Here is a 23,128-nt window from a genome sequence, read left to right on the forward strand (position 1 = left end):
TAAATTGAGGGGTGTTTTTTGTTTTTTCCCACATCATTTTCAGTTCTGGCGGCCTTTCCCAATTCCCAGAAGCTCTCTCATCGACCCTGTTTCTGTCTTGGTTATGGTGTTATTTCACATTCTCTCTCTGCTGTTAGACGGTGTTTATCTCAGAGCAGCAGGTCCTTGGAACATAGCAGTGATCTCAGTGTTTATTGCATGAATGAAAGTTAAATTAAGAACTGCTTGCCTTACCTGATGTACTTTACAAAGATGCTATTTATACATAGCAAAAGCAGTAATTTTTATCTGGCTTTACTTATTTCATTAGACACGATTGAGTTCAAGTTTTTACATATTCTATGGTTCTGATTTGACTTCTAACAAAACACCGCCACCATAGGGAAAATAGCTATCATGTACCATTTTGAAAGAAAACTTATTGGAGGCAAACTATGTTCCTATTAGAAAATGGCACCTTAATCTAAAAGAAGCAATTGTGTTAGTTAGAGATTTAGACTAATAAAACTGGAATAGTGCCTCAAAATATGTCTTACAAATTTGAAATTGAGTTCACCAACCAGTTAAAACAAACTTAATCAAGCTTGACATTTCATTTTCTTATTGTCTTGTCATATTTCCCCCCAAAATTAAATTGATATACGAAGTAGTATTTTCTCATTTTCTAAAAATTCAAAAAACAGAACCATAATTCAGACTGTTCTGCCCTCTTTAGTCATCTATGCTTGGGTTTAATTTTTACTTGGTTTGCAGCCCCCAAAAGTACCTGCTTGCCTCATGTTGTGTCATATCATATAACCATGACTACATATGACTTCCTTTGACTCACTACAATATTCTTCCTGTCAATTATAAGCTTGCGAAGTACTTCATGATACGCTACTCCTTTTGGCTTAGAACAAAGTAGACTCTTTTTATTTTAAATATATTTTATTGATTTTTTACAGAGAGGAAGGGAGAGATATAGAGAGTTAGAAACGTCGATGAAAGAGAAACATCGACCAGCTGCCTCTTGCACACTCCCTACCAGGGATGTGCCCGCAACCAATGTACATGCCCTTGACCGGAATCGAACATGGGACCTTTCAGTCCTCAGACCGACGCTCTACCCACTGAGCCAAACCGGTTTCGGCAAAAGTAGACTTTTTTTGAGGAGTGTTTTCAGAGATATTTCCTCTCTCTGAAATGTAGTCTTTTCACACCTGCTTGGTTCCTCTATGAATGCAGGTGGAGCTGAAGAGCGGAATATTGAGCCTCCGGTTAAACACCAGTCTCACCCTCACCCGAGTGGATCTGTGGCTGGGGCTGTCCTACTGTGACGGGACGTGGAACACGGTGACGGTCCGGAAGGAAAGTGCCCTGGTGACCGCAAGCCTGAATGAACTGATGGAGCGCGTGTCCCAGCCCAGAGCCCAGCCGCTGGCGGTGAACTCCCCGGTCTACCTGGGAGGGATCCCCCCGGAGCTGCAGGACTTGCATACACACCTGGGTTTGGAACCAGGTAAGCTCCACCTGGAGGGATTGCCAAAGCAGGGCGGCCCTGGTCTTACCAGGCTTGGGTGGTTCTGTTCGGTTCTTGTTTGGTTCTGTTTGGTTCTTGTTTCAAGATGTAGTAATAGCCGAGACCGGTTTGGCTCAATGGATAGAGCGTCGGCTTGGGGACTGAAGGGTCCCGGGTTTGATTCCAGTTAAGGGCATGTACCTTGGTTGTGAGCATATCCCCAGTAGGGGGTGTGCAAGAGGTAGCTGATCGATGTCTCTCTCTCATCGTGTTTCTAGCTTTCTATCCCTCTCTCGTCCTCTCTGTAAAAAAATCAATAAAATATATTTTTAAAAAAAGATATAGTAATAGAACCAGGGGAAAAGCTACTCCCACCCGCCCCTTTATTGCAGAATGTGAAGTTACCAAAAAAAAAAAAAAAATTAAAAAATTAAAAAAACCATGGACCACTTCTTCCCATAGTTTTGTAAGTTGCCCTTGGGAGTGTGCCCTCCTCCGTAATCATTATATTTACAACTGTATTGCCTATTATTAACGACTATATTTATTCTAACCTGTCTTCAGAAAATTGAAATTTAGTTTCCGTATTATATACTTCTATGTTTCCTTAGAAAACATATGTAGTTCTGGGTGTTTTGTGTTTTTTTTTTGAAGACTGATAATTATCTATATTTATAGAATAAAAACATAACTTAGGGAGGTGTGCAACTAGGAAACTGGCGTTCAGTTCACAAGGGCTGTTTTCTGACAGAACTGCTACCCCGTTTTCCCAAAAATAAGACAGTGTCTTATATTAATTTTTTTCTCCCAAAGTTGCGCTAGGTCTTATTTTCAGGGGATGCCTTATCTTTCCATGCGCTAGGTCTTATTTTCAGGGGATGTCTTATTTTCGGGGAAACATGGTAAGTGTCTCCAGGCATCTCAAGGACACCCCCCTGCCGCAGCGTACACAGAGAGGCGGGTTTAGCTGAATTTCAGACATGCTTGTGAGAAAAATCTATGTCTCATTGATTCTTCATAATCAGGAAGGAAAAGTTCACGAGTGCATGAGTCACCCTGAAGCATTTAACTCCTATCATGGGTTTTAACATAATCAGAGGGAAAAATAACCCATCTAACTCACAGCATTTAACTCACCTAATGAGACTGAGCATCATTCGAGGAATTATTTTATTTTGAAAGGTAACAATGGCTGATTCTGTGCTGTGGTGCGGGGCATGGTTCTGAGAGCTTTCCCGGAGATTGAGTTGGCTGTTTCTAAGGAGCCTGTGAGTTGGCTGTTATTACCCGTATCTGTGTCCCCGTTTGACTGATGAGGAGCCTGAGGAGCAGGGAGGAAAGGATTTTGTCCAAGGCCACGTGGCTGGTAAGCAGCTAGCAAGCCCTTGGGCCAGGCATCTAGGTGTCGGAGTCCACTGTCTTATAAGAAGTGCTCTCACCGAAACCGGTTTGGCTCAGTGGATAGAGCGTCTGCCTGCGGACTGAAAGGTCCCGGGTTCGATTCCTGTCAAGGGCATGTACCTTGGTTGCAGGCACATCCCCAGTGGGGAGTGTGCAAGAGGCAACTGATCGATGATTCTCTCTCAACGATGTTCCTAACTCTCTATCCCTCTCTCTTCCTCTCTGTAATAAGTCAATAAAATATATTTTAAAAAAAACAAAGAAAAGGAAGTGCTGTCTTCATGGGCATGGGCCACTGTTCCTTCTCTATAAGGGAGGCGGGAGTAAGGAGTAGGGAGTGGGCAGCACAGAGACTCCCAGCCTGTGGACCAGCATGCTCCCATATAGAAAATGGTCTCTACCCCATTCCAAAACCCATGCCCTGTGAATGGTTAAAATTTCCACAAAGCAGCTTTTGCCTATTTGCTAAGTACATAAAGATTTAAATGCCTGTGAATAGAAAATATATGGCACGCTCTACGAAGACTTTTAGAAGGGTACAGGTAAAGGAGTTAATGAATATCCGAGGTGTACGACAGTGATGACATTTTCAAGGCACTTAAGATGTAACAGAGGCTGGAAATATTACATCCATATAAAGGCTTCTCCTGGAGTCAGGTTGCCAAGGTTAGAAAGAGCTTGGAAACCCTTTATCTGAGCAGGATGGCTTGACCTTATTTACATCTAGGGGAAAAAATCCCTACCACGCGTGTTACTTTCAAGTGTTCCAACACCCTTTCCCACGAGGGCCCTAGAGACATGGCTTAAACCAGAATGCTCATATCATAATGACAGAAGCTCAGAGCATCAACCTAGACCCAAGAGAGAATGATTTAATCGACGCCATGACGGAGTCTGTAATACTGAAAGATACTTTATTTATGGATAATACTAAATTTTTATCAGTGCAGTATCAGCTACATCAGCAGGTCTCAAACCACTGATAAAATATGAAGTACAGTAGCTGGGACATAGTAAGCATTCAATAAAATTAGCTATCATCATCATCATCACCATTGTTACTGCTTACCAGCATACATTAGAATTGCCTGGAAAGGTTATTAAAAATGCATATTTTATGACGCTGTTTCCTTAGATTCTGATGCAAATGCTTTGAGCGATGCTGGTCTTTACAAGTCACTCGTGTTTTTGACAGGGACCAGGAGAACATGCACATGTAGAGATTCCAGTTTATCGTGGTCAATGCAGCACCTTTTTCTGTCCATTACCTGCAGCCTTAGAAATATCTGTCCTATCAAGGCTGTTTGTTTGTTTGTTTGTTTATTTTTCTTATCCATTAATGTTGGACTCTTTCTTGGAATCAAATGCAGATTAATTTTTCTGTGTATTTTGGGTATGCGGGCCAACATAATTGGCTGGCCATGAACTAGCTCAGATCCTGGGCATTTAGCTTAGAACTGTCCGTGGGACTGTCACTACTAGGTTGGAAGTGACGGCGTGACACATGGTGTCACAGGTAATGCTCCTGGAGGGGGTGGCAATGGGGGCTAAAGCCAGACTTCCGGTCAGACTACCAGCCTGATGTGGGACCGCCTCCTTAGAAGGGCTCCTGGCTGAGGTGTCCGCCCACAGCTCTGGGCCACCTTTCAATTATTTAGAAGCCTGGGAGTAGGAGGGTTTTGTTTGTTTGTTCATTTATTCACTTTTGATTCCCACAAAGACAAAGAAGCAAGAAAAGGAAGCGTCCACACTGCTCCCACTCACAGACCCTTAATAATGGGGTGTTTCTCATCACAGCACTGGAGCTGGCCACAGCTGCCTTTCCATGGTCCCTGTTTTGCTGGTAGGAAACTGGTAGGGTGTAGAGAAGTCGGGTGATTTCTACTCTACGCCATCAGAAAGTCACTGGCAAAGAAATTTGAATTCTTAGCTTTTTTTCTTAGGAATTTTCAAGCAGATGCCTTTGTATTAAGCTTCTTTGTTTTTAATTCAATTCACCCAACTTACGGAGCATCTACTATGTGTTCACGACAGACCAGCAGTATCGATTGGCCGGGCCTAGAGGAACGTGAATAAGAGCAAAGGCGTTTAAAAAGGAAATAGGTCCACGTGATGTGTGTGGGAAGATAATAAGACATCATATACTCTCAGAAGAGAACAATGTGGTCATTGTTACCATTAAGTTATGTTACTGCTCAGCCTCTGCATGATCTTTTATTTCTGCTTTCTGCTGAGGTGCTTTCGTCTAGAAAAAGCCTATCAGGTGCTAGGGGCCTTGCGAATTTGACATGTTCAGTTCAAAACGAGTGTGTGTGTGTGTGTGTGTGTGTGTGTGTGTACCATGGCGATCTCACAGGCAGGCTGCTCTTTTCTTCTATGACCAATTTGTGCAATTTTCTGAGCAGAGAACTGTCAGACCTCCCTGAACTGGTCTCTGTTTATACCAAGAGTGTGTTACTCAAAGCAACTGCTGTCCCCAGGCCGGCTGGCTGCCCTGCCATTTTCCAGCCAAACACCAGTGCGTCCTCATCCTTTTCTCCATGTTCTGTGTTCAGCTTCAAGGACTTGAACTGCGTGATGGTTCAAGTTTTAACGTCAACTGTGTGGATGAGACATTCAGGGACACTTCTCGGTGCAGCCATTGCCAAAACAACCCGGTCCCTGTCATGCCACAAGGAACCCCAAACTGAAACTGTATGTTCAAGGTTATGGAATATAGCGAAAATGGTTGAGTCCAACCATAGCCCCTCTGTCTGCTGACTTTACAGGGTCTTTGTTCTGTTTCTCTGAAGCGATTAGTGTGGGATGCAGGGCAATATCTGAGGACCCGAGGGCAGTGGTTGGCAAACTGCAGCTCGAGAGCCACATGTGGCTCTTTGGCCCCTGGAGTGTGGCTCTTCCACAAAATCTCACATGCGGGCGTACACACACACAGTGCAATTGAAACTTCTTGGCCATGCACAGAAGTCAGTTTTCAGCTCTCAAAAGAAATTTCAATCATTGTTCTGTTGATATTTGGCTCTGTTGACTAATAAGTTTGCCGACCACTGCCGTAATGTATTTCAAAACTCTATTCTCCCTCCTGGTATCCTGCATAGTACCCTCGGAAGGTATTTTTCCCCTAGTGATCTTGCTGAAAAGTTATGCTGCTTGAACTATTTATTTTTTATGACCCGTAAACTCTCACTGTTGTAGGTAACTTAATTTTTTGGAATTCAGGGCATGTCGCTTGCCCCCCTACTTCTGCCATAATATGCAATGAGTTAAATTCCATTCAAGTAGCATCTGCAGGAGGAGAAAATGTACACCTAAAGAGGTATATGCAGGCTTTCAGTTGAATAAAGTTCAGTTGATTTATATGCATCAGCTTATATTTTCCCCAAATAACATCAATATAAGCATTTCCTTGTGACAGTGGAGGAGGCATCAAGGATTCCCCCAGGAGATGTACAGGTTTGGAAATTGTGTCTAACTCACCCCACCCCTCAACCAGATGCCCCACCAAGGACAGGGAGGATGGGTGCTGAGTGGCTCTAGCCCTTAGGCTGACCAGTTAGTCTCCCTGTTCACCAGGTTTCGGCGGATGCCTGCGGGACGTTGCATTTGAGCGGGGCACCACCCTCTGCTTGGCATCTGTGTCCAGCGGCGCCATCAGAGTCAGTCTGGATGGGTGCCTGTCACCTGACAGCGCCATTAACTGCAGGGGGAACGACTCAATCCTGGCGTACCGGGGCCCCGAGCCCAGTGCGCAGGACCGCGGCCTGCAGCCCTTCACAGGTAACGTGGGGGGCTCCGTCCACATGACACATCCCCCCCTCCTCCTTCCCTCCTTGTCCTGCCTCCTTCCTGCCAGACCACTCCCTCGTCTACAGGGACTAACATGTTTCTCTGTCAACTTCTTCTTTCCATGAAGAGTACCTCTACCGCGTGATAGCCTCGCACGAAGAGGGTTCTGTCTGGAGTGACTGGAGTCGGGGGCGCACAACTGGAGCAGGTAAATAGTTTTCTCTCAAAAGGTATATGTGCCCACACACACACATGCCTGTGCACCCATGTTTGGGCATGTGAAGAAAAGGAAAGGCCGTCACAGTCTTGGTGCAAGGAGCATGTTGTGTTCTGTGGCAGAGCGTGCCTTGGTTGGCTGACACCGATGGCTGAAGTGCTTTGATTTTTTGGCTATTTAATAAGTATAGGCTGAGGCTTGACTCTTCCCTCTTTAGTGAAGAAAGGGGTAATTTGTCTTAGGGGTGTAACAGCCTGCATCTTCAGTAATAGGCTGGGACAGGAAGCCATGATAGACTGGACAGGCCCCAGGCGGTAGCATGGGGATGACCATGGGGGTTGGCCTCCCTCTCACAGAAGGTGCACTTGAGACCTGCGCCCTGGTTGGAAGCGCCCGGGTTTGGTCCCGTCACATAAGACGTTTGCAAAAGTGTTGACTTTAAGGTCTTTGAATGGCTGTCCCAGGACAGAAACTGCTGACCGGTCTATTCTTCCATTCAGTTGGAGACAGCTAGGAGTTGGAGAGAATACATTAGGCTCATCTCAGACAACCGATTTATGGGTGCGTGGAGCCTCTGACAGTGACGAGACATCTCTTTGCGAAGTGTCATCACAGCAAGGCCTTCACCACAGAAGGTTGTGTGAGTCAGAAGCCTTCTACCCTTTTGGGTCAAGTATCTGTCAGAGGCAAACACATTTCCACACGACGCCACTTAAGTCTCTTCACATGGTCCTGAGCAAGTCACAGTTTATCCAAAGATGTGTGTTTTACCAAGATATTCTCTCATACTTTTTTTTTTTTTTTTTTTTTTTTAATCAACAGTGAGTGACTAACCCGGGAATCTTTTGCAGAATATTGCCCATTTTCAAGATGGCTGAACCCTGAGATGAGTTACTAAGATTCATTTCCAAAGCTCTCTGCCTGCAGATTTTCCAAAAGAAGTTAGCATGCCCCTTTCCCCAGGATGATTTCATTTGTAGGCAACACAAGGAATTGAATGTTCAGAGTTTGGAGAAAGCTCTGATATAAAATGTTTACTTGTTACCGGCACATGTCCTCTGACTCTAATTGCACACTTTTCTACTTTATTTTTATTTTTTTAATCCTCACCCGAGTATATTTTTCCATTGAGTTTTAGATAGTGTAGAAGGGAGGAGGAGGAGAGAGAGAGAAACATCAGGGTGAGAGAGACACATCCATTGGTTGCCTCCCACAGGCACCCTGGCCAGGGCCAAGAACTTAGCCCACAACCTTGACCAGAATCGAATCTGGGATCCTTCAGCTCACAGGCGGATGGTCTAGCCACTGAGCAAATGATCCAGGGACCACTTCTCTACTTAATTAACAAATACACCATAAAGTCTGCCTTTCTTCTGATTGCAGAAATTGGTATCTAGAAAGAGCATCACCTAAAAGAGTTCAGCCGTCTCCCTTTTGAGGACCACAGAGAAAATATGCAAATAGAGCAGTGAATTTATAGCGGCAGTCTGACCACCGAGTCTTATGCCATAAATTCATATTTACAGTCTGACCACAGCCCTGAGCAGTGACATGCTCCCGGGGGTTGGAGAATAATTGCGCTATTTAATTATTTTGGAGTCAGTTTCGCTCTGTCCCTTATGAGAAGACCATCTGTTAGACAGCCCTGTACTTTGCTGGGCACCACATTTCAGAACTAATAAAATCAGCCTCGCTCCCGGGATCTTTCTACTCACAGCTCGACCGCGTGGCCGGCGTGCTTTCTGTGGGCGACCAAGCTGTGTGCACGGCACAGATCCCAGTGCAGTGCTCCGCCTCCACGCTTCCTCTAGGCCTTTGTGTGCATGTGTCTCCCTGGAAGCTGTGCTTGGTGACGGGTCTGAGCAGTGGAGTCAGAGCAGGAGGCTGCTGGATGTGGGCAACCCGGAACCATCGCCCTCAGACGGGGCCCCGAGTCCGGGAGTGGCCACAGCAGGTCTCTCATCCATCATCCTGCCCGGCTTTCCCAGGCCTTTCCTCAGTGTCCCCAGCGTTGTCCGCTATGATGACGTTTTTACTGATCAGACCCTTGGAAACACGTGATAAATAGTTAAAGGTATAGATTTTTTTTTTTTAAATATATTTTATTGATTTTGTACAGAGAGGAAAAGAGAGAGATCGCAAGTTAGAATCATCAATGAGAGAGAGTCATCGATCAGCTGCCTCTTGCATACCCCCTACTGGGGATGTGCCCGCAACCAAGGTACATGCCCTTGACCGGAATAGAACCCGGGACCCTTCAGTCCCCAAGCTGACTCTCTATCCAATGAGCCAAACCGGTTTCGGCAAGGTATAGATTTTTTAAAATGAGGGGACACAGCTTGTAAGTGAAGTTTTCCAGTTGCTTTAAAATCCCTTCTTTTGTGTTAGTGGGTGTGTTTTTTGTTTTTTTGTTTTTTTTTTTATGTGTGTGTTTAATATGTTTTCATTGATTTCAGAGAGGAAGGGAGAGGGAGACAGAGATAGAAACATCAAGGATGAGAAAGAACATGGGTCAGCTGTCTCCTGCCTGTCCCCCACTGGGGACTGAGCCCGCAACCCAGGCATGCGCCCTGACCTCCTGGTTCATAGGTCGAAACCCAACCACTGAACCACACCGTCTGGGCTATGTTAGTGTTTTTTGATGCTCTGAAGAAAACGTCCCCCAAAATGATTATGTAGAATCTCAAGGACATGAGCTTCTCCACCCCCTGACATGCAATTAGGCAAGCATCTGTATATCATATCAGAGTATTTTGATTTTTTAAAAAAATGAAAACAATTGAATTTGGAAAGTAAGATCAGACATCCCTGTAAAATGCCATCGCATTTGTGATCATTTTTGGCTAATCCATGGAAGACATAAAAGTGTCAACCCGCTGTGTATAATAACACTCTTAATTACCTCGCTTCAAAGGGGGACATCGTTCCGTTGTTTGAACTTGCTACCTGCCCACCGTCCACCTCCTCCCTTATGAGCGATGTTTGAAACACGTCGGCTCCGTTAAATGTTTGGGAAAAGCCTGGACCAGGCTCGAAAGCACGTTATGTCGATGGAGTTTTGATGGTTTTGAAATATCGCTTAAGCCGAATGGCTCAAGATGTGCAGTCATATTAAATCAGTGCTGAAAAGTTACAACTCTAATAAATTGTATTTATGCTAATGGTCGAGTCTGATTTACTGTGGCCATTAAAAGTGAAGAATGGGGCAGCAGTCTCCTCAGCTTGGCCATTTCCTCTGATATTCTCTCTCCCTCTCTCTCTCTCTCTCCCCCTCTCTCTCTCTCTCTCTCTCTCTCTCTCTCTCCCACAGCTCCTCGCAGCGTGCCAGCCCCCTCCAGAGTCCGCAGCATAAAGGGATCGAGCGTGGAAGTGGCCTGGGATGAACCCGTGGAGGTCAGAGGTGTGATTGAGAAGTACATCCTGAGAGCCTGCCCTGCAGGTGATGTGCCCGGCCCGCCCCGCACCCCCTGTGCCATGTCGGAGCTTGTGCAGACCACCAACCGCACAGGTAGAGGCCGTTCCCAGTGGGAAGAAACCCTTATTCGTTGGCTTTTTGTTTGATTTTGAAGTAAAAGCATTCTCTGAGGTTTCTTTTCCTCCAAATGCATTCATTATTCATCTCTATGTGCCTGGTTAAAAACAAGAACCAGCCTGGCTGACGTGGCTCAGTGTTGAGTGTCCACCTATGAACCATGAGGTCAAGGTTCGATTCCAGATCAGGGCACATGCCCGGGTCACGGGCTTGAACCTCAATAGGGGGCAGACGGGAGGCAGCCAGTGGATGATTCTCTCTTTTTCTCTCTTCTTCTCCCTTCCTTTCTCTGAAATCAATTAAAAAGGCATATAAAAATTAAAAACACACAGATAATAATTTAATTAAAAATTTTTTAAAAAATTAAATACAATAGTAGTGAAAAAACAAAACGCAACAAGAGCTATGTAATGAATTGGAAGCCTGCATCCATTTGGGATGAGAAGAATCACCATGGACTTTTATGCATAGCTTCAGTTGCAGGGCCGCTAGTCTCTGTCCCCAGAAGACTAGGTCACAGGTGTCTAGAATTCTTACTCTCTTCATCTTCCAGAGATCCTGTATGTTCATACAGGGCCAGCAAACCTACTTCAACCACGCAAAAAAAAAAAAAAAAAAAAAAAAAAATGCACTCTCTGGGACTAGCCCAAGTTCATGGCACTGTTATTTATTGTAAAATCGTTGATTAAACCTAATTATGTCCGGGTCCAGGAGGATCAGAGTGCCAGCGGTTGGGTGGGCACCCCAGTGAATCAATTTCTCACGGGGCCACATAGACCAATGGGAGAGGATTAGACTCCCACACATCACACACATGTCCCAGACTCAAATCCGTGCACATGTGTGCTAGAGAGCTGCTTACGGCTTCATGAAATGTCACAGCACCTGAAATAGGAAGTCAGAATAAGCCTTTGACCAAAAACAGTAAAACGCTTCACAAATCTGATAGAAAAAACACACACATTTTCCTCTGTCAGAGAATTTTATAACTTGAAAAATCATATGGATTTTGGAGTGGCCTTAATGATCTTGTCGGTGTATCTATGTCTCAACCCCCTGTAGCCTAACTTCCTTTTTAACGACTCTTTAGCCTCTCTAGTTCAAATATACCAGTAGGTTTTCTTTTTCAACTATTTTTATTTCCTTTGTTTTATTTTTAACACCTGATAAAAACCCACCCTGAGTTAGTCCCCAGTTTGACTTTGCCCGGTGGGCACGTTGTAGCTAAATGGGCTGGAAAAAAACACACAGTTTATCCCTAAAAATCTTCAGCCTGCAGTTTCCAAATGGGCACTGCGTGGTGACACCAATCCTGTCACATTTCTATAATAAGCTCCTCATTAAATATTTTATGTTTTTCCAAACTATCTAAATGCTAGCTTCACATTCTCATCCCACTCAGTGGATATTTATATTAAATCATCTTCAACACCTGAGGAGGAACCGAATCTATCACGTGGGCTTTCTTACTTTCTTATGGATAGGGTTGTTATTAGTGTTTAAAGGATTTAACACTTAAAAAATAATTTTCACCATAGAATCATGTTTGCTGTCACCATTATTTTCTTTATTTTTTACTTGTCTCTTTTTGTGCATGCCTGTGTGATCTTAGGGGAATTTATAAACATCTCCCCTGACCAGAGTCTTCTCATATACAGAATGGGGATAGAAACCTTTTTCATGTTTTATAATTGTTGTAAAGATAAAAAAATGAATTTCCCACATGAAATAGTTTGCTCAGAGGTAAGCACACAGTAAATGACCAGTGAATTAATTGTCTTTATGCCCTTTAGTCTCTGGATTCTAGGTGATTGCTTTAAAATTGTTTCCCTTTCATTTTCCTGATTTTTGCAGTGTTGGTTCTATTCTTTGAGCCTTTTGAGATCATTTTTAAAGTTTTTTTGTGTGTGATTCTTTTATGTAATTTGCATTTGTTCCTCATCTCACCAGCTTGCCTCCCTCTCAGCAGTCTCAGTGTTTATCTCTTTTGACATTTAGACATCTCATTTAATCGATTCCAAGTTCTTTTTTTTTCTTGTTAAAAATCTTCCTTATAATCTTCATTGTTGGAAGTATTACAAAGTCTGCTTTATTTCCACATTGACCTCTTCTAGCCTATCCCTACCCCCAGCCCTAGGCCTTCTCCACCCTATTGTCTGTGCCCATGGGTTATGCATATGTGCATACAAGGTCTTTGGCTGATCTCTTCGCACCCACCCATCCTCCCCGCTTTCCCTCTGAGGTTACAAAGTCCCTTCCAGACTTGTGTTCAACCTTGTGACTAAGATCAAGTGTAGAATCTACTCTGAGCACATTCCAAGTTCCTGTACAATCCTGCCCCTAATTATAGCATTCAGTTCCCCATCCCTAACCCTGTCTTTAGGTTAGGGATGGGGAACTGAAAGGAAATGAAATCCTTTTCAGATTATTGCACTGGACACCTAGTGATTAATAAAAACCTTTGCTGGGATTAGGATAGGGTCCACAGATAAGTTTGCATAAGTGTGCGCTGGCCTCCGAGCAGTCTGTATGCCTCAGCTTCTGTCTTCTCAGTATTTCGAGAAGGAGGGTGCTGAGAACTCATGGACATGCTGGATCAGCTCCAGATTCTGCTTGCTCTGGGCTCTCCTTCAAGTCATGTGTCCATTGGTCTGTGTTTCATGTCCTGCCATGTGTGTATAAACCCTGGGTCATTACAGTGGGGTCCTCACATGGCAGTAGTTTCAACCAGGTGTAAACTGAGCCATGCAGGGAACTTTACAAATGCTGATGTCCAGGCACCGCCTGCAGTCAGCCTCAGTGTTTGGTCTGGAATGCAGCCAGTGTGCTGGTAGGTAGGTATTTTCTTAGCGTCTGTAAGTCACGGCAAAGCCAGCATTCGGAGACCCTGGCCATGTGCAGTCTGACCAGTGGTCAAGTCTCAGTTTTGCCCAGAAATTCTCATTACGGCTTCCACCTCCCACCTGAAACTTGAAAATGTAGGACAAGAGCCAAAACCGGTTTGGCTCAGTGGTAGAGCGTCAGCCTGCGGACTGAAAGGTCCTGGGTTCGATTCCAGTCGAGGGCATGTACCTCGGTTTCGGGCGCATCCCCAGTAGGGGATGTGCAAGAGGCAGCTGATCAACGACTCTCTCTCATCAATGTTTCTAGCCCTCTATCTCTCTCCCTTCTTCTCTGTAAAATATCAGTAAAAAATATTTTTTTTTTTTAAAAAGAAAGAAAATGTAGGACAAGAAAATGTTATCCATGTATAGAAAAATGATAAAAGATTAAAAGTAGCTACCTAAAATCAGCGAAGGAAAATATCAGTTCCATCAGTAGACCAACATGAAGTGAAGTGGGTTATTGAAAAGAAATGGGAAATGATGGTCAGGCTTACAAGATGCGGAAGACAAACAGGGTGTGTGTGGTGGGGGAGGGGAATGAATATTAGCGAAGGGAACCGGGAGAAGAGAGACGGAATATTTACCACTAATGAATTTGGCTACGGGAGGATTAAATGAGCTAAATCCCAGGAGCCGGGAGAGTCCAAGGGTTAACAGCCCCACTCAAGAGCAAATGGGCCCCTGTGGGCCACGGGGGCCAGCTCCCCTGCCCACCCAAAGCCAGGGTTCAGTGCAGGGCAAGCTTAAAGTTCATTTCCTCGCTGGTGGTGCCCCAGGCTAGAAAGCCCTGAGGTGACCACGCCTGTGCTTCCTCAGACTTCTCACAAAGCGCTCCAATTAACAGCACAGCTCAGAGGATTCTCCCTGCAGCCCTGCTAACTCTGGGAAGCATGCTGCGTGGGAGACGGCCTTGGCGTTTCCCTGCAAACCAGCTGCCCAGAATGTGACTCTCAGTTGGGTTTGAGATGATGTGAAGAATGAGTGGATTCAACAATGTGCACAGACACGATTATTTTCTTTTCTTTCATTTTTATTTTATTTTATTTTTAATTTAATTTTTTAAATATATTTTATTGATTTTCTACAGAAAGCAAGGAAGGGGAGAGGGATAGAAAGCCAGAAACATCGATGAGAGAGAAACATCGACCAGCTGCCTCCTGCACACCACCTACTGGGGATGTGCCCACAACCGGTGTACATGCCCTTGACCGGAATCGAACCTGGGACCCTTCAGTCCACAGGCCAACGCTCTGTCCACTGAGCCAAACCAGTTTCAGATAATTTTTATTTTTTTATTCTTAATTGTTGAAAGTATTACATGTCTCCTTTTTCCACCCATTGATCCCTTCTAGCCCAACCCCACCTCCCTCTCCACGCCTTTACTCCCCCCCTATTGTCTGTGCCCAGAGGTTATACATAGATACATACAAGTTCTTTGTTTGATCACTTCCCACCCTTCCCTGACTATAATTATTTCTTTTTCTTTTTCTTTTTTTCTTAAGGTGTTTAAAGGTATGTACTTAATTATCAACATAATTTGTAGTGTTAGGGCAGTGGTCGGCAGACTCATTAGTCAACAGAGCCAAATATCAACAGTTCAACAATTGAAAATTCTTTTGAGAGCCAAAAACCAACTTCTGCGCATGGGCCACGAAGTTTCAGTCGGACTGTACGTTCGTACCCGCGCACGTGGTATTTTGTGGAAGAGCCACACTCAAGGGGCCAAAGAGCCGCATGTGGCTCTCGAGCTGCAGTTTGCCAACCTCTATGCTAGGTTTATAATTGGTACATAGAAGATATTTTCTCATTATATTAAGCGAAAGCCTAGGAGTTATATTTCTTTCTCAAATAGAATAATAGATAATAATATTTATTATTCACTGTAGTTTCATAGAAGAATCAATAATAGTCTTTCAGATAACCCAGATACTAGCAAATCTAAATGTATGTAGAACTGAAAGATAATTTATTATTAGGACAGCTTTTGCTTTGACAACTGGCTCAGTCTTCATTTGCAGTAGGAGGCTAGTCTATCTGAAGCAAGTAGGTAACATACTGCAAATGTGTCTGTCACTTTTCTCTCTCTTGAGCAGCTAGTAGTATAATTCCCAACTCTCTTGGCCATAAGGAGATTCATGGATTGCTTCAAAATGCAGATTCCTGGGTTCCACACAGGAGATTTGGCATACTTGGGCATACTTGGGCGAGGATAAGAAATCTGCCTTTTACCAAGTGTTCTCCTGCAGAAGGTCCTGGAACCACATGCTGCAAACTGCTGGGGAGGGAGCAACAGCCAGCGGAGAGGGCTCCTTGCCCTCCTGGGCGGGTGGTCTTGCTTCATGTGTTCCTGCCCCTGGTTCCTGGCATCAGCTCTGTGAGCAGAACATGCTAAGATGATGGAGACCAGGCAGTGTCAGTAGGTAGGGGCTCTGCTGTTACAGATAGTTCTTCTGGAAGGAGGGGAGAGTTCTTTGGGTTCTTGTCAACTGCGGATTCTGATACTGGGACTGGGATGTGGCGTGAGAATCTGCCTTTCTAATAAGACCAGCCCTCCTTCCCTCCCGCTCCACTGTGATTCCCAGGAGCAAGGCACGGAGCTCACTATTTACCGTATTTTTCGGACCATAAGACGCACTTTTCCCCCCCCCAGAAGTGGGGGGAAAAGCCCCTGCGTCTTATGGTCCAAATATAGCCTACACATATACTTTAAAAAAAAAGTTTTTTTACTTGCCCGGCTCTGTGTGGTCTCTGTGTGCTTGCCCGGCTCTAAAATGGTTCTAAATGCTGCTGTTTACTTTACAGGGTTGATTACATGTGTTTATGACTGTGATGTTGGGTTTTAATGCACATAAAATATTTTAGGACACTATTTGTTTCAGAATCTTTTTTTCTTCATTTCCCTTCTCTAAAAACTGGTGCGTCTTATGATCCGGAGCGTCTTATGGTCCGAAAAATACGGTATATAGGAAATGAAAATGCCCTTCATGAGTGATTTTTACCTTATACCTGACTTGGGAACTTAACCTCTGTGATTAGTCCATCAATAAGTAAGACCCTGCTTGTTATGTGTATGTATACATATGTATACGTATGTGTAGTATATGTATGCATATAGGGTATATACAGGTTACGTGAATGTACACCATGATTATGTTTACTTCAGAAGCCTGCAGAGAGATGACTGTAATACAAGCTTTGATGCCAGGTATGCTGTTGTTTTTCTGTTCAACTGAGAATTCCTACTCCACGGTTGTTAAGACTGCTTATGGCCATTCACACTGACGACTTCTCAGAAGTGATTCCTTCACCTCTGGTTACATTCCATGGTCAGAACATAGTCATGTGGCTGTGCCTCAGGACATGCTGGGAAATGCACTTACTCAAAGGGGCCATCTCCCCACCTTTAAAAAATACAAATTCTATTGTGAGGAGGGAGAGGAGAGTATATAAAAGAGGGTACTTAGCGGTCGCTGCCACAATCGGCAGGCATCAGAAGTAAATTTCAAGAATTTATTTTGATGCTAGTATATTAAAAAAAATGAATTTCAAGAGTCTTCCTTTTCCATCGTACTTCATAAATTAATATCACATATTTGTAGTTTATTATAAACTTTTTCAATGTAAATCTTGAAAGAAATTGGTCTGAGAAAATCCACAGGAACAAAAATATGGCCTGTGACATAAATAGTAAAAATAGAGATGATGTAATGGTCTGCTTAGCTAATGTGGAAGAATCTCATTAGGTAATGCAGTGTTGATGAGTTAATAGCTTTGTCTAAGTCTCCCGAATACATAATGAACCTGAGCTACTTGTATGCTGTGAAATCTTCAGAAGGAGCTTTTTGCAGGTTATATGTTTTATTCTATGCTATAATAATTTGCAGAGAAGGATATAGATTTCTTTTTGATGACATGTTGTACCAAAAATGATGGTAATACATAAATCTTCCTGTATAGTGATCTTCAACTAGACATGTCTATAGTATTTGATATCAATACTTCAAGGATCAGATTTGATTTAAAAAAGGGAACAGCCCAGGCCGTGTTGCTCAATAGTTAGATCATCTGCCCATTCACCGAAGGGTCATGGGTTCAATTCCAAGTCTAGGGCACATACCTTGGTTGCAAGTTCAAACCCAAGTTCCATTTGGGGTGAGTGCAGGAGACAACCAATTGATGTGTGTCTCTCACATTGATGTTTCTAACTCCCTCCCTCCCTTTCATTCTCTCTAAAAATCAATGGGAAAAATATACTAATATTCTCCAGTGAGTATGATATTAACAAAAAAAAGGGGGGGGGGGCAGTGACTCCAAATTTTCTGTTTTCGTGATGAGCAGGCCAGCAGAGGGCAGCAGTTGGAGGTGAGCAGGCTGGCAGCAGAGTCGTTAGGGGTCATCAGGCAGGCAGGCAGGTGAATGGTTAGAAGCCAGTGGTCCCGGATTGTGTGTGTGAGGGATCAGGCCTAAACCAGCAGTTGGACAAACCCCAAGGGATCCCAGACTGGCTAGGGTGCAGGCTGGGCTGAGGGATAAACCCCTTCCCCCATGCATGAATTTTTTGCACCGGACCACTAGTAATATATAAAAGCCCAATGTTATAGTAATCAACATCACACATACACTGATATAAAGAGCATTTCTTATGAACCAGTTGTTTAATTAGGGAATATTATAGGCGTACATGCTTGCTCATTTAGGGGATAAGCATATACCTTTCTGTTTGTGCATAGTAGGCCTCAGCAATGAACTTGGATCTTTTAGCACAATTTTAAGGTGGGTTTTAAGTGAAATACGTGCCCAAAAAAGCATGCTATTTATTTTTAGTAATGTTTCTTGCACCGGTCTTTTTTCTTCTCATAGAGCTGGGTCTTAGGTCAGTGGCAAGACAGTGACCTTGGAGCCAGGAGACAGCTTCTTCTCTCAGCTCTGCTGCTGGACTTGAGCGAACCTAGTTCACACTCACCTCATCAGGCAGCATCCCCTTTGGGCAGAGATGTGGGGCCCGAGTGATAAGAATGACTCAGTTTCTTTCCTTTCCTCTGTCTCCTCGCCTGCCTCCCTGCTAAGGGACATCTGTCTTTCCTCGGAGAGTTCTCATAACTTCAGTGTCCACCCTTTAAGTTAGATAAAGAGTTAACATGAGTGGGTGCCTAAGACCTAGAGCAGAATTATAATAGAAGGACAATGACAGAGACTACAGTTCCTACCACAAAGGCACCAACTGCAAATCTGAGGTTGGATGTCAGCCCACTAAGAGAAACTGAGCTGGATAATGCTTTGAGGTCAATGAAAATCACTGTTTGAACCATTCTTTAAGCTGGGGTTGGACCCTGTATTATACAAAGAAAAAAGCAGGCAAATTGTTTTCCTATTGGTAAGCAACAAAATCTGTTTAGACTTTGATCCAAGGTACAGTTTTTGCTTCCCTCCTTACTAGAAAACTTAAAGGTCATCGAGTCCATTTGAAGTCAATAAAATGCAAAAAAACATGTCTTTTGAGTTCGTAAAAAATCGCCTTAGGTTTGGGCAGAGTGCTTTTGTGTGTTCCGCCGCTTGGTTAAAATGAAAATTGACTTACATTCTCTAAATATTAGGGATCCTAATTTTCATTTTAAATCAGTGCCAAAAACACAAGGGGGGGAAAAACAGAACAGTTAGCAGATGCCAGCTTCTTGGGCCACTGAGAACTGGAGGAGAAGCAACATGGGCGTGTTTCCCCCTCTCTGTGAGACCGTTAAATCTCCATCCATATTTAACAAATGTCATTATTCAGTTTCATGGGGTCACCGTGTCAAAATGTCTGTATTAGAACTTTAATTTATTTCCCGAGCCTCCTTTAAGTGGGCAGGAAGCGTGGCACTCGGGATTGATTTACTCTTTAATCCACACCCTGGAGGGGCTTACGGCTCCCAACTTCCTCGGGGATGTGTTCTTAAAAATTAGAGTCTGCCCACTCGCGCTCTCCGCTCCCCCCGCCCCCCTGCCTGGTGGTCTTTCCAAATATGGGCCCCTGCCTTCTGCCTCCCGGTGGCAGCGCCCGCTCCGCTGGGGGGTGCCCTTCACCAGCTGGCCCTCGTAATAAATGCTCACCTCACCTTCCTGGTGCAGATTTGTGAAATTCCAGCAAGAAAGAGGAGCATTGTGTTTTGATGTGTTCTCTGGGGATGGAGCCTGGGCCCTGGGGAGAGGCAGCCAGAAACAGCTCTCCTGTTTGCTGTGATTGCTCTTAACTGCCACTGGCCAGTGGGTGGAAGACAATGTTTAGAGAGAATATACAACTTAAAGGCATGGAGGGGTAAAGAGAAGGAAGGAGGGAGGGGGAGAGAAAGAGAGAGAAATACAAAGCCTCCAAATTATCGCAGATGCCTCTGAGGACATGAACATACTCCTGGCTTGTTGGAGTTCATTTGAAACAAGGCCTGTGGCCGAAACCGGTTTGGCTCAGTGGATAGAGTGTTGGCCTGTGGACTGAAAGGTCCCAGGTTCGATTCCTGCCAAGGGCATGTACTTTGGTTGCGGGCACATCCCCAGTAGGGGGTGTGTAAGAGGCAGTGATCCATGATTCTCATAGATGTTTCTATAAAAAATCAATAAAATATATTAAAAAGAAGAAGAAGAAGAAGCAAGCAAGGCCCGTGATCTTTGCGAGTCTGCCCCAGACCCTGGCCCCTTGCTGCTCTCCCGGCCAGACTAAAGGTGTGAGGCAAAATGAGCGGGTGAGGAGCACAGAGCAGCCAGCTCTCTAATTGAATTAAAAGCCGGGTGACATCAATGCAGACACCTGTCCAATTACAGTCAAGCCAAGGTGTTTACCGTTGCCACGCAAGCCATTCGCAGATGACAGGAATCTTTCCGCCCACAGATTAGCATAATGAAGGAGAACAGATTACGGTGGATGCTGGCCAAGCACCCAGGTTGGCAGCTGGGGGTGGGCTGGGAGAGGGCGGGAGGTGGAGCCGGCGCTGGAGGGTGTAAATAGACAAGGAGACCCTGCTTCTTGTCCCGGTTCCTTTGGCTTTTTGCAAAAAGGTGCCATTTTGCTGTGCGTCTCATGCTGAGTCTCCAGAGCATTTAAACTTGTCTCCCTTGAGTCGGAGGAGTTCCTACGTCCTATGTCCAAGATGGCTTCTTTGTTGTCTTCCTGTCCACCTCCCCTCCCCACACACACAGCCAGGCACCAAAGCCCCCAGCTCCTCCAGCTCCTTTGTCACTTTCCCAGGTCATCCAGCTGCCTCCCATTCTTCATATTCTCCTTCGGCTCCTTTGAAACTTGAGGTGAGAGCAAAGGAAAGAAAACCCTGGCAATGATCTTTTAAAAAATGTTTTTGCTGATTTCAGAGAGGGAGGGAGAGGGAGAGAGAGAGAGAAACATCAATGATGAGAGAGAATCATGGATCAGCTGCCTCCTGCATGCCCCACACTGGGGATGGAGCCCACAACCTGGGCACGTGCCCTGAGCTGGGAATCCAACCCTGACTTCCTGGTTCACAGGTCAGTGCTCAACCACTGAGCCACACCATCCAGGCTGGAAATAATAATAACCTTACAGCTCAAAAGAAACAGGGCCTGGTCCTTTGCTGGTCCCTGGATAAGTAGGGAGGGGGAGGCGTCCTCTTCTGGTGAGGAGGAGTAAGGTGAGAAGTCTTTTGGTCAAACATGGAGTGGATGGAAGGAAGTCCTCAGAACCAGGGTGTGGTGCCACCGAGCTGGGCTCTCAAACTCCCTCCCCTTAAGCCCAGTCCCTGCCCCCTCTCCCAGCCAGCCTTTCTGCACCCACTGGCCTGCGTGTCAGAGAGAATAGACTTAAGTTCCCTTCTAGCTCCCTTAGTGGCAGGAGGGATTCTCAACGCTGAGCATTAACACAGAGTGCATTATCGCTTTGCCCCGAGAGTTGTGGGGCTTCCGGGGGCAGTGATTTTCATGGGGACACCGCCGTGGCTGTGTTCCACGGGATGCTAACACTTTTAAGACATCAATAATGCCTACTTTTTGCTTATTGAAGGGTTTTTCCAACTCACCCTCTTCCATTATCAAAAGGGACTGGCGGTTTTCCTGACATGGCGGGGACCATTCTCTCATGTCAGGGAGTTCTGAGACAGGGCATCGGAGGGTTCACGCGGCCTGCCTGGAGGTAGAGACTGTCTCAGGTTCAAAGGGAAGAGTCTGCTCTGTGATGTGTCCCTAAGAAAGAGGTTTAAGTCCAAGCCAGTCTTGGAAGTTCTCACCGGCAGGGCGTGCTTCTTTGTTTTGAAGGCCCCAAGGTCACCGAGGGAGACTTCCCAATGGTCTCACTGGGTTTTCTTTTCTTTTTTTTCTTTAAAAAAAAAAATATATATATATATATATATATATATATATATATATATATATATATATATATATTTTATTGATTTTTTACAGAGAGGAAGAGAGAGGGATAGAGAGTTAGAAACATCGATGAGAGAGAATCATAGATCAGCTGCCTCTTGCACACCCCCTACTGGGGATGTGCCCACAACCAAGGTACATGCCCTTGACCGGAATCGAACCCAGGACCTTTCAGTCTGCAGGCTGATGCTCTATCCATTGAGCCAAACCGGTTTCAGCTTTTACTGGGTTTTCTGTGCACACAGAATGATGCCGCGTTTTTCTGTCTAGGATTCCTTTATGTCACGTTATATAGTTTCATTATTTTTTAATATCCACTGAAATACACTTTTCAGTGATTATCTCTTTTTTTCTCTTTGTCTTCAGTGTAGATCTCCTATCATCTTGGATTGGGAAGTCAGATCTTATAAATGCCTTGTTGCCTTGAATACATGCAGGCATTCGGTTTCATGTATTAATCTATGTATTACTATTATTTATCTTTCTGTTGCTGTTGTTCTTAGGGTCCTTTTAATGCTAGTTTTTTCTTAGATTGGACACCTCCTAGAAGCCTGGCTGGTTTGGGTTGTGGTTAGAGCCTCGGACCTCAGACCAAAGGGTCACAGGTTCAATTCCCGATCAAGGGCACATGCTTGGGTGCAAGTTTGATCCCCGGCCCCTTTTGAGGGATGTGCAGGTCTCTCTCATGTCAATGTTTCACTCTCTTCCTCTCCCTCTAATGTTTCACCCTCTCTCCCTCCCCTTCTCCCTTTTCCCGCCTGCCCTTCCACTCTCAAAAAACCTGTGGAGCCAAAACCAGTTTGGCTCAGTGGATAGAGCGTCGGCCTGCAGACTGTAAGGTCCCAGGTTCGTTTCTGGTCAAGAGTATATACATTGGTTGTGGGCACATCCCCATTGAGGGGTGTGCAAGAGGCAGCTGATTGATGTTTCTCTCTCATCGATGTTTCTAGCTCTCTATCCCTCTCCCTTCCTCTCTGTAAAATATCAATAAAAAATATATATATATTTTTAAAAAAGCAGTGGAAAAAAATGTCCTTGTGAGAGGATTAAAAAAGGATAATAACAGGAACCTCCTAGAGCTCAGTTATATTCCAGTATTCCAAGGCACCCTTCCCAGGGGTATGTAGAAGAGAAATTGATAAATGCTTTTTGATGATGATGTATTACCATGGTAGTGCCTCTCTCCTTCCTGGAGAGTATATAATGGGAGCATGATTCTGGCGCTTAAAGCAAGGCCATCAGGTCAATCGCCCAACGATCTCTAGGCACATATCCAAGAAGTGCTACCTTCCTCAGTCTTGGAGAGAATGTCCGTGTCTCGTTCTTTGGCAATTGTAGAGTTTACATGAAAGTGGCAGCTTGAGTCCATCCTGGTCCAGCCCCCATACGCCACACAGAGCAAGCCAGGAACAAAAGAAACTAACCAATGCAGGGTTGGT

General features: G+C 44.7%; 1 protein-coding gene across 1 annotated transcript in view; it reads left to right on the top strand.

Moving 5' to 3' along the window:
* USH2A (usherin) overlaps positions 1 to 23,128 on the top strand; it is a 397,013-nt gene that overhangs the window by 150,444 nt on the left and 223,441 nt on the right. Inside the window, exons 26-29 of the mRNA XM_036453544.2 lie at positions 1,228 to 1,501; positions 6,476 to 6,679; positions 6,816 to 6,896; positions 10,216 to 10,413. Of these exons, the coding sequence (XP_036309437.1) occupies positions 1,228 to 1,501; positions 6,476 to 6,679; positions 6,816 to 6,896; positions 10,216 to 10,413 (757 nt within the window). The remainder of the gene's footprint in view (positions 1 to 1,227; positions 1,502 to 6,475; positions 6,680 to 6,815; positions 6,897 to 10,215; positions 10,414 to 23,128) is intronic.

This window comes from Pipistrellus kuhlii, unplaced genomic scaffold, assembly GCF_014108245.1.
Source record: "Pipistrellus kuhlii isolate mPipKuh1 unplaced genomic scaffold, mPipKuh1.p scaffold_m20_p_25, whole genome shotgun sequence".
Taxonomy (NCBI): Eukaryota; Metazoa; Chordata; class Mammalia; order Chiroptera; family Vespertilionidae; genus Pipistrellus; species Pipistrellus kuhlii.